The sequence below is a fragment of the Periplaneta americana genome, chromosome 15, assembly GCF_040183065.1.
Source record: "Periplaneta americana isolate PAMFEO1 chromosome 15, P.americana_PAMFEO1_priV1, whole genome shotgun sequence".
Taxonomy (NCBI): domain Eukaryota; kingdom Metazoa; phylum Arthropoda; class Insecta; order Blattodea; family Blattidae; genus Periplaneta; species Periplaneta americana.
This window is the reverse complement of record NC_091131.1, coordinates 93,667,879-93,681,671: the sequence shown is the minus strand read 5'-3', so window position 1 is coordinate 93,681,671 and position 13,793 is coordinate 93,667,879. Positions and strand designations below refer to the sequence as shown.

At 36.5% G+C, this 13,793-nt stretch overlaps 1 protein-coding gene across 1 annotated transcript in view; it reads left to right on the top strand.

The window, feature by feature from the left end:
• Window positions 1–13,793, top strand: part of LOC138715204 (WD repeat-containing protein 5 homolog) — a 58,203-nt gene that overhangs the window by 25,914 nt on the left and 18,496 nt on the right. Inside the window, exon 4 of the mRNA XM_069847850.1 lies at window positions 8,982–9,062. Within this exon, the coding sequence (XP_069703951.1) occupies window positions 8,982–9,062 (81 nt within the window). The remainder of the gene's footprint in view (window positions 1–8,981; window positions 9,063–13,793) is intronic.

The window sequence follows — 13,793 nt, the reverse complement described above, 5'->3', positions numbered from 1 at the left end:
AGTGAAGAGAAACTACTATAAGCCTTTGAAATGTGGATATGGAGAAGAATGTAGCGTGTGAAATGGACAGACAGAATAAGAAATGAAGCTGTGTTGGAAAGAGTGGCTGAAGAAAGAATAATGCTGAAACTGATCAGGAAGAGAAAAAGAAATTGACAAGATCACTGGCTGAAAAGAAACTGCCTACTGAAGGATGCACTGGAAGGAAATGTGAACGAGAGAAAAGTTCGGGCAGAAAAAGATATCAGATGATAGGCATTGAGATGTAAGAATCGTATGCGGAGACTAAAATGAAGGCGAAAATAAGGAATATTGGAGTATGTTGCGTTTGCAGCGAAAGACCTGCCCTTGAGCAGAAAATAATGAATGAACGACTGAGAAGTAAAAACATGTGCAATCAGTTACTTGAAATAAATAAATATTAAAATTAAGCCATAACAGAGACTACATTGTTGTTTTGTTATATAGTACAGTTGACATACCTTTTACAGTTTTACACAAATATCACGGTCTCCGCCATTCCGTCGGTGCATCTTTGCTTCTCCACACACACACAATACGATGGACGACCCCATAACTCTCTCTGAACCGATGTACAGTAAATATCCGCACCGGACTTTGTCTCTGAAGTCGGTTACGTTAAATGCTCATGCGAGAGATACAGTCTAGCTTGTGCAGTGATCAGCTGATCACACAGCACCGACCCATGGACTTCAACTTTCTTCTCGCGCATAGATACAAAACACGCGTATGTATACAGCTTCGTCGATTGGCTCATAATTAGTTCTTTAACCTTTTTCGTTGTGTGCCGATACCATCAAACTCAACAATTTCCTATATTTCATTTCTAACATTTTTAACTTTTCCTTCAAAGAAAATTGCATTCGTTTTCCTTCCACTACCTGCATTGGTTATATTGTCTATCTAAAACTGCTGGATGCACACTGACGACTGAAATTTCAGTCTTGCTAATATCACTTGAGACGACAATGCAGTGACGAAAACCGTTAGGCGGTCAGGGGTGAACAAACCACTCAATTAGAAAATAATATACTCAGTGTTGCCAAGTCTGCGGTTTTGTAGCTAAATGTGGTGTTTTCAGGACTGGTCAGCCGTCAGTTACAGAATTTTACCGTCAGCGGCTATCTATTTATTTTTTTATGATTCCAACAGAAATAGACGATATTTTTAATTTTTTTTTCTTTTCTGTAAAAATATTATAATTGTTTTTAATATGAATTTGCAGACAACAATGTTAGTTAATCATAAACCAGAGTTTAATATGGTATTATCACAATTTTTCATTGTGTGAGTATAAAATATCAACGTTTTATGTTAACTCGATTTGGTACAACCACGTCCATTTCCTGCCTCATCCATTGTTATACAAATAAGGTATCCCATATTTGTTAAACTCTTGCATTTTTTGTAAATAAATTGATATATTTAACCATAAAGAGCAGATAATGAACTGAGTTATTATTTTATGATAACTTATATTATGATATATTATTTAATTTATCATTCCACATTATAGTTTATGTAACACATACTTAAAACTTATACACCAAACTCATTGTTGACAGGCACGTCTCGAGCTCAATGTGAAATCCAATTACTAACCGACTGGTGTGATTGTGAATGTGATTGTTTCCGAAGTGTCCAGGGTATTCTTGAGCTACTTCATTCAATTTTGAAGAAATATGCCGCGTAAAACTCCATACGTACTAAAGTTTAGAAATGTGTGAAAAAAAACATATTGAAAAATTGGATGGAAGAAGTTTCCGATGATAGTTGGAAAGCTCGGTATAAATGGTGTAAGGTGATAATATATTGAATGCAAAATATTCAGATTTAATTGTCCATATAATTTTGCATAGAACATAGAGCTACAAAGTGATGCACACTTTCCATAATTTAGTCTACATTTTTATAAAATTCTCCAGTTTCTAAAACTGTATAGTTTGTATTTCAAATTTGGAGAAATGTGGAGTTTTTCAACTACAGTTTAGCGGTTTTTTAAGCTTGTCCAGCGGTAAATGGAATTCTGAGTTGGCAACACTGACTGTAGTCATACCGCATTTGTGGAATGGAATAAGAGAACTCCACAAAATAAATTTGCTGAATCGATCATATTTTCTTGGAGGGGACTCGTTCTATTGATGTTCGTAAAATTGAAATAACTTAATATAGAGCCAGGCGGTAACGAAGGAATACAATTTTAGTTGTTATTGAACTGTAATTTTCGTTAAAAGTGGTGTTCGTTAAAAGTTTTGATTGTAGTAAAAATTAATAGTATTAATTCAATGAGGGGCACAGTTTTAGGATCGGATAGAGTGTAGTTATTTCTTCCCCTACACACTATCGCCTTCACCCACTAATGAAAAATTCGATAAATATCTGCAGCGCCAGAAAGTTTTCTGGTAACATATTGCAGGAACTCAAGACACCGTGCTCCATTAACATGGTTGTCTAAAATAACCGGGCCAACGAGATATTCATCAAATGAATGTGAGCAATTATGCGGAGGAATAAAAGGACACTCATGCCTGTTATTTTCAAATAGTCGTTTCTCGGAAACGATTGAGAACAAGACACATGTTTATAATTTAATGTTTTCCCTTTAAAATCGCCCATACAATCACTCTCAACGCAGATCCTTTTCTCCTGAATCAGGCTGTATACATATCCCTGTTATTCGGGTGTTTCATTTGACTCGAGCAATTAGCTATGAAGACAATAATGAAGAATAATTTATTTAGATCAGGCCTGCATAAGGTTTGCGCTCTCCGAGCCGGCTCACACCTCAAGAGCGGAATGCAGATATTAGCTGCGCTCTGTATAAGGGTGGACTGGAAGAAGGGGTGATCTCGTACAAAATATACACAAAAGGAAGTACTATTATGAGTGTTTATGAAATGAATTCCCGTTCAGTGTTTGCAAAACTATCTTGGACTACTATTAATTAATAAAGAAATATTTATTTTACAGAAATAATAGAAATTCTATAGCTACTTAAATGTACAATATCATTTTGTTATATTTTTATTTATCAGTACATCAAAACGAGGTTTTATGCTGTTGGCACTGAAAGGAACAGTAGCCTACTGATCGTAATGAAACATCAGTTACAGATGTTCGATATCTGCTTTTATTAAAGCTGATTATAGAAAACCGTTGCTCACAAATATAAATGTTGAGCCAAACATAGCAATCATTTTCACAGCCAGCCTGTGTAGTCGTGGATATTATTGCTACTGTTTAGTTTTGTAAAACTCAACCAGGCTAGTAGTAGTATTCAAACGATCTTTAGCCCTTAGGTCACATTAAAGATCAATAAGTTCGAACTGTAAATCGTTAAATGTTATGTTCCGTCTTTTAGATTCCTCCATACTGTACTGTAGCAGTAGGTAAGCAACGTGAAACAGTTACTGAGAATAGGCCTATACACTGCACTCCACTAGATAGCTGAGTAGTCGTTTCCCCTCTCCTCTACCTATAGCAAGTCTATGTCATTCTGACGTATCTTCCTCTCCGTTTCGGCGAGAGGTAAATACGGCTCTCCCGCTCCGAAGGAGCGCGCGCGCTCGTTGAGCGCTGTTTGTGCAGGTATGATTTAGATGCTCAGTTGTTTGGTATTGATAGCAAGATAAAAAAGTAGGGATTTTCGGTGTATACATCCGATATTTTTCGGTTCTAAGATCTTTATCATTGTAGATTATCCGATATTTTCCGGTTCTAAGATCTTTATCATTGCAGATTGTGGAACATACTTGTTTTTACTGCAAAATGTCTGAAGTAGAAGATTTGCACTGACATCACACCTCTCAGGATGAAATATTGTGAATGTCTGTCTTCTGTAGCCAGACTTAACGAGCTCAATACAGTAAGAGATCTCTGATGATGGAACCTGTATGTAGTTCCGAAACATTGGACATTTTGAGTTCCATAACATGGTGGAATAAGCGCATCCAAAAGTATATTTCTGGCCACATTCACCGTGAAAGCTTAAAGACACGTACCTACATTAAAAATAAAATGTTTTATAAAACACAGTAGCTGCACATGGGGAAAAATCATGAAAATCGATATTTCTTCGCCAAAAGCGGAACGTCAGGGATCCTTGGACATACACCCAAGCCCTATGGAATGAAATTAATTTTCCATTTGTTGCCAAGAATCGAACCCGGGTCCACTAAATGTTTAGCCGAAAACGCTGCCACATGTTATTTTGAAGTAGACAAAACATTCGAAATGTCAGAGTATAAGGAGTTGTACTCAAGTTAATGTCAACAACAGAGTACTACAGGAATGTCCACGGGCTGTGGAAGACAGCGAGGCCGGCAATTTCTAATAACACGAAGCGTCTACACAGCTGCAAGGTCTATTATTATTGCTGCAGACTCTCCTTAATTAATGTCTAGTCGTTGTCTCCACCACCTCTCTCCCTTCCCCAACCCTCCCGCCACCAGCTTTGCGTCGTCAGCACGTCGATCTCGTGTCCCGAGGTCCGGCATTCGATTTTCTCTCCTCTGAGCTTATCTAGTCTAGGGAGTAGCAGAGCTCATCAGTCATTCTTAGAGAGTGTTGGAACGCAATGAATTGTCACCGTTCTGCACGTCCACTTAAACAAAGGACAATCTGAAGCTGTCCAGTGACACAGATCTCAAGATACAATCAACTTCTTTTATTCCTCTTCCAAATCTTTGATCCTTACAACAGCTTAGTTGCTTTATTCTCTTTTTTTTTTTTCCCCCTTTGCACACTACTTTCCCTTCCCTCGTCCGTCTCTCTTTTCCTAACCTCTTTTCTCAATTGCTATCATCTCCTTTGACATGCTCTGTTAAACTGAAATGTCCTAATTTTGGAGGCTTTTTAAAAATAAAGAACTCATTTTTTATTTATTTTTATTTTTTCCCAGATTTGACTCGTCCACTGTTTGCGATAGCAGTTGAAATCCCCACCAAAATTTTCTCATGCCCACCATTTTGCGTTGTTGTCAGTCCGCGAGAAAATGGCGTCATTTCAGAAGACACAAGTTGTAGTGTGGTACTTCAAGTGTAAGTCCATTGTTATGATACAACGTGAGTTTCGTCGTGTTTATAACAAAGCATCACCAGACGCCAAGAAGATAATAGCAAGGACAGTTTCCGGACACTAGGAGCTTCTTGAAAAGGTATGGAGGCTGACACGTCTTCGATGAACAGGTAGAGAATGTTCGCGAAGTCCGAGAAAGTCAATTCGCCGTACTTCACGGAAACTTCACATGTCACGTGTTGTTGTTTAGACAACTAGACTAGACGGCATTTCGGAAGGCGGTCAGCTGCTATATGCGCCGTAGCATTTCTGGTATGTGACGTCACAAGCTTCTACAGTAGAACCAATCGGAATAAGTCTATAACAAGTACTTTCCGAGTTCGTTTGTTCACATGTGAGTGTTTCAATACATTGAATAAGTAAAACTAATATTTACTGTATGTGTGTAAGATAAATAAATGGAATAAGATACTGCAAAAAGACAAATACTGCACTGGCAGGCGCGGAAAATATTGTTTAAGGTGCATAATTATTTTAAAAACGTTGACGAGCAGAACGCTGCCGGCCATCTTGATGCTGGCTACAACGTTGCCAACGCGCAAGAAACGACTGCAGAAGCATGTGGTGTAGAATTGAGAACCGTGCAAAGAATATTATTAGTGAAGGAAAGAGGGTTTGCTTGGTGTCATGCTTACAGTAATCAACGGCATTATTGTCTTTTGATAATTTAAATTCTCTCCTGCGCTATTTGTATTGCACGTGCGCGTGAAGTACGATGTGGCAATGTTGTACGCTGCCTTGCAGTTTCTACTTGAGCAGAAGACTGCAACAGGGAGGAGGTACCTGAATTTACTGCATCAATATCCACGTCTTTGCTTGAATACCTACAACCGAACTTGTGGTTTCAACAAGGCTATGCTAGATGCGCGGAGAGCTTTTGATGTATATTTATAGATGTTGGATGGTACGGGAGGGACCTATTAACTTGCCAGAACTTTCTCGTGGCATCAAGTCGTTGGATTTCTTTTTGTGGGGCTAAATAAAGGACAATTTACACTCCGGACATGTTGCAACGGATCTGGATGGAAATTGAAGACAGGCTAGACATCTTTCGTGTCACTACAGGAGGCCACGTGGAAGTCATGCATTTTTTACAAATTCATTATATCAAAGAACTTAAGCACTTATCTTCGTTATATTGGTATTGATAGCAAGATAAAAAAATAGGGCATTTCGGTGTATACATTCAATATTTTCCGATTCTAAGATCTTTATCATTGCAGATTGTGGAACGTACTTGTTTTTACTGCGAAATGTCTGAAATAGAAGATTTGCACTGACATCACACCTCTCAGGATGTAATATTGTGAATGTCTGTCTTCTGTAGCAATTATTTGCAAGCCTTGTTGCAGCAAAGCATTTTCTTATTTTTTTACTTTTTAAGATTGTAAATATTCGTATTGGTGTAGTTTAATTCAATACTGTAGACAGAATGATTGCGCGTTATCTGCTGAACCCTACAATGCTGTCAACAGAAAACGTGCATGAGATTGCAAGCATATAAATCAAAACCGAATATTAAAGAGGCTGCACATTGATGTTATTTACCGATTATTTGTTATTACCGGTACATCTTAAATATTAAACTTTCTATGTAAATTCTTTAACGTTATGTACAAAACGAAATGCAGGTTCACTTGAAAACCGAACAAAACAACAATAGCAAAATACTGTGCAATCAATTACGCACCAAATATCAATTGATATTATTACGCACTATATATATATATATATATATATATATATATATATGAGAGAGAGAGAGAGAGAGAGAGAGAGAGAGATAATGAGTTTTATGTAGAGTTGCGGCCTTGTTCGTAGAATAAGTAGCACTAGTAAAAAAAGAAACATGAATGCATGTATAGGAATTGAAGTAGTATTTTAATTAAGGGTTACAGAATTACATAAAAAACAACTAAATGCCCTTGTAGGATACTCAAATATGGCCCTCAGCTTGTTATGCGTGTTATAGTTGCTGTGATGATAATTTGGACGTATGTGTAAAATATGTAACAAGTCTTTACGGGTCAGTAGTTGGAAATTCCAGACGTGCAGAAAGAATTTGTGTTACTTCTCTAGAACAATCAAAGCTCACAGACATATAAGTAATTATCAATTTATTGACAGATTGGTGTAAGCATACAAAACAAAATATTCTTGCACAAACGTTAGTAATTCCTTCGAAAGGGAAATAAATTAACTGAATTATAAATTCAAATTATTGTAATAACTTTACTATTTAAATATTAAATCAAATTATATATTTGAGACTGAAAATAAAACCAATACCACTACACCAACCAAATTTACATACATAATACAATACTCTTATCTTGTTCTATCAATTTAAAACTTTAACGTTGATATATAATTTATAATTGAATATATTTTTTTATTTTATTTGGCTATTTTACGACGCTGTATCAACATCTAGGTTATTTAGCGTCTGAATGATATGAAGGTGATAATGCCGGTGAAATGAGTCCGGGGTCCAGCACCGAAAGTTACCCAGCATTTGCTCGTATTGGGTTGAGGGAAAACCCCGGAAAAACCTCAACCAGGTAACTTGCCCCGACCGGGATTCGAACCAGGGCCACCTGGTTTCGCAGCCAGACGCGCTGACCGTTACTCCACAGGTGTGGACTTGAATATATTTTTACTAAGGGAACACTAATGTGCATTTTCCTATAGAAACTCTTATTATATAATCACTCAGTTAACATTGTTCTGCAGAAAAATCTTCTTTTAGTGAAAGTGTTGAATAGTCTTTTTAAGAATAAATCTCAACTCAGAACGAGTATCGAACACGGGATTTCATTATTCACAGTGAAGAATGTTGGCTGCTACACCACGAAGCCAATATTATAGACTTTGATTATTACCTATTTTTATTATTTCTTAAAGCACTGATAAAAAATAACATCATCTGTTGTATATGCAAGTAGGTACCTTTGTGTAACTAAAGTTTTAATTGAATTCTATGAATGCTGCTAGAAAGACTACCATTTTATATTCTATCGTAGCCTACCACAGCTTTACAACAATTCTATCACAGCCCAAGAAAAGGAAATTTAATCTTATGTGGGTGCATGTTAAATGATTTAATTTTAAATAAGAAAATAAACTACAAACAATGCTATAATTTCTAACAAGATATTCGACTGAATTATTGCGAAACTATGGTCCGTCCCAGGGATCTGTGGAGTAGAAAGACAAAAGAAGACATTTGCGCATGTGGTATGTGGGAGGACAAGGGCCAAAGACTGCTTTGGAGGAGGTACTGCTTGAGCGAAACGAGCAATCGCTTGCAGGAGGCGATAATTTCTATCTGAACTCTACCCTACTTTCAACCACGAGCATCTTACCCCTTAGCGGACTCGAGCTGATGCTGCCCGCAATACACTCCGACAGCTGATAGACTCCGCCCCTATATGCGCGAAATTACTCCACAGATTGCTGAGACGGACCATAGTAAAACGTATAAGAATGTATATGTCATGGCACTCATTTTTACAAGTTCATAGCTCTATGTTATCGTTGGTATCCTTCTAGGATCCGACTTTTCCTCACCCCGTTCGTGCTTGAAATCCCTAATTCCTTTTATAACTGCATTTATATTGAACTCAGTTTTGTATTCCGTCAGTTCATAAACATCCTTCACAAATCTGTTACATAATTTGAGAATCTGTAATTGAATTTTGGCTTAATTTTCATGTTTCAGTTCGGAAACATCGAAGCTCGAATGACCATTACTTTATAAACCATTACGTTTCTTTCACAGAAAGAAATTATAGGATAGGTACTTTACAATATATCACATACATTTTTCTATTGCCTTTAATGAAGTAAAATACTTTATTTATCTTTTGTGGCTTGTTTCGCAGATCTGGGACATCCGCGTCAAGAACGGCTGCATCAGAAACATCAGAGGTCCTCACATCTGCGGAGACGCCATAGATTTAAAGGTATGTTCGTTATAAAATGGCGCAATCTTCTCGTATGGTGATGCCTGTTTTAAATTTGCATTGCTAAATTGCCTACTTTGAACGAGTTTGAAAATGCAGGAGCTGCAAATAGAACGGCAGCAGAATTTTAATAGCGCTTTAACTGCCCAGACTAGAGCCATTTTAATTTTAGTATAGGTGGAATAAATTTACCTCTGTATGGATTCTAAATGTCTCCAACAAAGCAAAAGTCACATTTATGGAGCGGAACCGCCTACGGTTAGAATAATGTCTTCGTATTTGGGAAATTCGCGGTACAGTTTTAGAAACATACTTTCACAGATTATACTCTTCGCTTACATTTTATTTTCTCCGCATCTGTAGCAAAATTTGAGTACATTGTCTTCAAACAGATCAATATTCCTCTCTCGGATAATTGAGTAAAGAAGACAAACATGAAAGAGGCAAGGAAGTTAAAAGGAAATGTAAAGAAAGAAAATAAATAATTTTATGAGAAAGAAAAATTTATAGACGAAGGAAAAAGGCCATAAACGAAGATAATAAGGAATTAAGAAATTGGAGAAATCAATAAACGATAGGTGTGTAGCTTCACCATGCTGTATGTCTTTATGTAGAAGTACGTGTGTGTGCGATCATCTGTCGACAGGTGCATAGCTTTACTATTCTGCATATTTTTACATAGAAGGGTTTATTGACAAATAGCGCGCGCGGAGATTAAAGGGAATACAAGGAGCGAAAGAGAAACAGATGAACAAGTGAAATGCAAGGAGAACAAAAGGATAATAAGGGGAATATAAGGACAAGAGGAGGACAAGGAAAACAGGGTAAGACATGTAGAACAAGGGGAATACAAGGAGGACAGGAGTAATACTGGAGAAAAATAGTGATAGAAGAAAAATAAGGGGGTAGCATTTTATGTGATTTTAGTTTCCTAAGTTGCCCCCCTATACCTAGTGAGGAGAAAGACATACGCCTAATTCTACGCGAAAAGGAAAGGGCATACATGCATAGATCCATACAAATGTTACATTGATTACATATATGCATTCTTTTATTAAACATTTAACACGTATAATAAATGTACATTTACCCATAACTTTATCAATGATATTAATTTTGTCAGTTTTCTTGTACTATCATTAATGTTTTAAAGCAGTAGTTCCCAAACTCTTTGAAGGCGCGACCCATTTTTGGGCGAGATTTCCTTTCGCACTTCTCCCCCTCCCTTCCGTACCGGTTGTCGACTCCATTCGAAGATACAAATCCCTGTAAAATTGTAAATAAATATAATGTTACTCAAAACCAATGGATACCACCCGAAGCACGATTTTAAACAACAGCTTTATGAGTATTTTCTGGAAGAAACTCAAAACAATATTACAATAGTCACAGATTGATACCGAATCCGCTGTGTTCAACTGACTGAAAAAAAAAAAACATGAAGGAAAAAGTAGCTGAAATACGTACCTACTGATGAAATGTTAAAGCTATATTTTTTCCTCAGAGCATATGAGTAGACCAATTTTGTATCAAAAGAATACCTGAGCTTTCAAAATATGCTCTTAAATTTTGTATAACATTTGCAACGTCGTATTTATGCGAAATAGATATGTTTCTCGTCTATGATTGCCTTGAATGGAAATGTCGGGAAAGACCATAATTTTTTTCAACACTGCTTGAATGAGAATACCAGGGAAGACGAAGGAGGGACCCGAAGACTAGAATCGCAACCTTGAATATGCTTAATATTCTTTATTTAGGAATGTTTGTTAAAATCTGAACGTCCTTGCCAGCCTGGGTGGCGCAAGCGGCAGATGCACGGAATGTCTCTACGCTTTGTCCGTAGGGTTGTGGGGTCGGGCATGGGTGTTGTGTTTGTATTAGTTTAAGAGAAAGAAAACAGAAAAAAAGGAAAAATATGAAAAAAAACGCTTGCTTGCTTTCTTTGTAGATACCATGATTCACCTAAGTGGTGCCATCTGTAGATGCAACTATGTAGGTCTAAAAGTCCGATGGAGTCCACTAGAGTGTTCTTTCTACCACACCGAGAGTGTTCTCTTGAGTTTTAAGATGTTTTTATTAAAAGTACCAGGTCTCTTTGACCCTTGCCTTTTACAAAAATATGATTTTTACAAATTGAAATGTAAATAGGTTATGTTAAAGAAAATTGATTAATAAGACCGTCAAAGACGGAAGTATTTGTTTGAATTTATGTTATGTCTCTTAGTAAAGGGTTGGCATGATGAAGTAGCTTATTCCTGTATGTAGTCTGTAGCAACCAGGAAGGGTATATGAAATTCATTGTAGAGTTTGACATTGTTCATGAGGTAGTGTGCACCAGTGATTGTTCTGCAGACAGCTCTTTGAATTCCTTCCAGACTCTTCAGGTGGCGAGGATGAGTTTGGCCCCATATCTTACAGCAGTAGTGGATGTATGATCTGATGACTGATGCATATAGCAGGACTTTTGCTTTCCTTGAAGTCAGACTTCTGAAAAGTGGATAGAGTGCCATGTATCTTTGAAATGCTTTGTCTCTTATGTTTTGAATGTGATGCCTGTAAGATAAACGTTTGTCTAGAAGTACTCCAAGATATTTAACTGATGTGGTAAAAGGTATTATACCGAAAGTGTATTACGCTCCTCATACAGATGCCATCTGTAGGTCAATCACAATACTATACACGCCGACACCGTTTTGGTTAATGCTATTGTAATGATAACGGATATTAAAATGGGCAGCGAGGATGTAATAATGGAGGGAAAAAGGAGAGTCTCGATGGAAACCATCATGAACATCACAAATATGACTACGGGTCTGAGCCAACATTTCCTGTGGTGTCTTCAAGTAACAGGACGAAACGCGGTTGGGTGGAACATCATAAACAAAAATAGACAAATATTAACACAAATAAACAACTGAATATGAGAAGGAAAAATACGGAGGAAACAATTTCACAGTGAGGATAAAATACCAAATGTGGCGCAGTAGCCTAAAGGACGATCTCAGATTACCGGTGAGGGGGGTGAGGGCTTCGCTTCCCAAAGATCGAGCTGTTTGTGGTTTTACCTCTGTGACGCCAGGATATTCGTTAATTAGATAGCGTTTGTTCCTGCATCAAATGTACAGAGTGATTGCTTTTATGTTTTGTAGTGTATCCATTTGTCCACTGATTAAACATTTGCAGTTCGGTTTCCACTTTAATTTAAACCGAATAGTACGACCATACCTCGTTAAATATTAATTGGAGCGGAAAACATTTCAAACCAAAATTATAGATGACGTAGATCATATACGCTCCGCCTCTGTATCATGATATATGTAAAATCACTTCTCGGCTCCTATGAGCTCAGTGAAGTACACATGCCTGTTTTCACCAAAAATGTAGATTATCTTCATAATACTGATATGCCATTTTCAGTACTTCTACAATATAATGTAACCGAAAAGTTATTCAGATTAATTAAAGGACTTATTTCATTCTTTAACCTCTTATAGTCGCCAATTAAATATACTTCTCGAGAGGAATAAATGAGGCATTTGCATATTTTTATTGTATAACTCATTCGTGCTAAATTGTCTTCCATTGTTTCATTACATACCATTTGAAATTCCACGATTTAACACAAAAGCTAATCTACATTAATTTCTTTATATGACCAGCATTGGCTGGGTCGCTATCTGAAGAAACTGTCTGCTGCAGGATGCGATGCAGTGGTAGGAATATTGAACGCAAGAAAAGTTCGGACCAGAAAAAGATATCATATGTCCTATGCTAAAAAATGCTAATTAATAGGACAACCATAAATGATGAAAGGCATAAAAAGCATAATGTCACTTTAGACCTATAGTTGCTACCTGTAATATTATTATGGTGTGCAATAGCACTGGTATATTCTGATTTTAAAAACTGTCTAATAAAAATAATTTCGTAAAATAAAGCATAAAGCATAATATTGAAATATAATAAAATACATATATGTGAAAGTGCAATATATAATTTTCTTCTTCTCCTTCACGGTTTTTAGGCCATTTTAGCCTGTTTCGGCTCCAAAATCTTGTGTCCATCTCTTCTTTGGTCGCCCTGGGTTTCTATGTCCTTGGGGTCTGTAGTTGTATGATGCTTGGGGTATCCTGTTTATTCATATTCTTTCCAAATATTGTTTCCAATTGGTTCTATATTCTGTTATTGTTTTATTTAATTCTTCTTTTTTTAACTCTTGTCTTATTTCATTGTTTGGTTTTTATCCAGTCTTGTGTATCCCGCTATAGGTCTGAGAAATTTCATTTCAGCTGTTTGTATTCTTCTTTTATTTTCTGCAGTCAATGTCCATGTTTCAGATCCATAAGTTACAGTGGGGATGGCCATTGCTTTATACAGTTTTATTACTGAGTCTTTTCTAGTTTTATTTTTTAGTGTTCTCTTTATGGTTCCCATTATGTAATTAAATTTATTTAGTTTTTTATTTATGTCTATTTCAGACCCAAATGTTATTTCGCATCCTAGGAAATTAAATATTGACACTTGTTCTATACTTTTATTTTCTATAATTATTTTGGACCGGACCGAATGAGTACCTTTAAATGCCATAACTTTAGTTTTCTCAATTTAAATTTCCATGCCATATATGCTTTTGATATTAAATTTAATTTGTGTGTCATCCTTTGAAGTTCCTCTTCACTTTTCGCTATCAGTATCTGGTCGTCTGCGAAGACCATTGTCTTTACTATT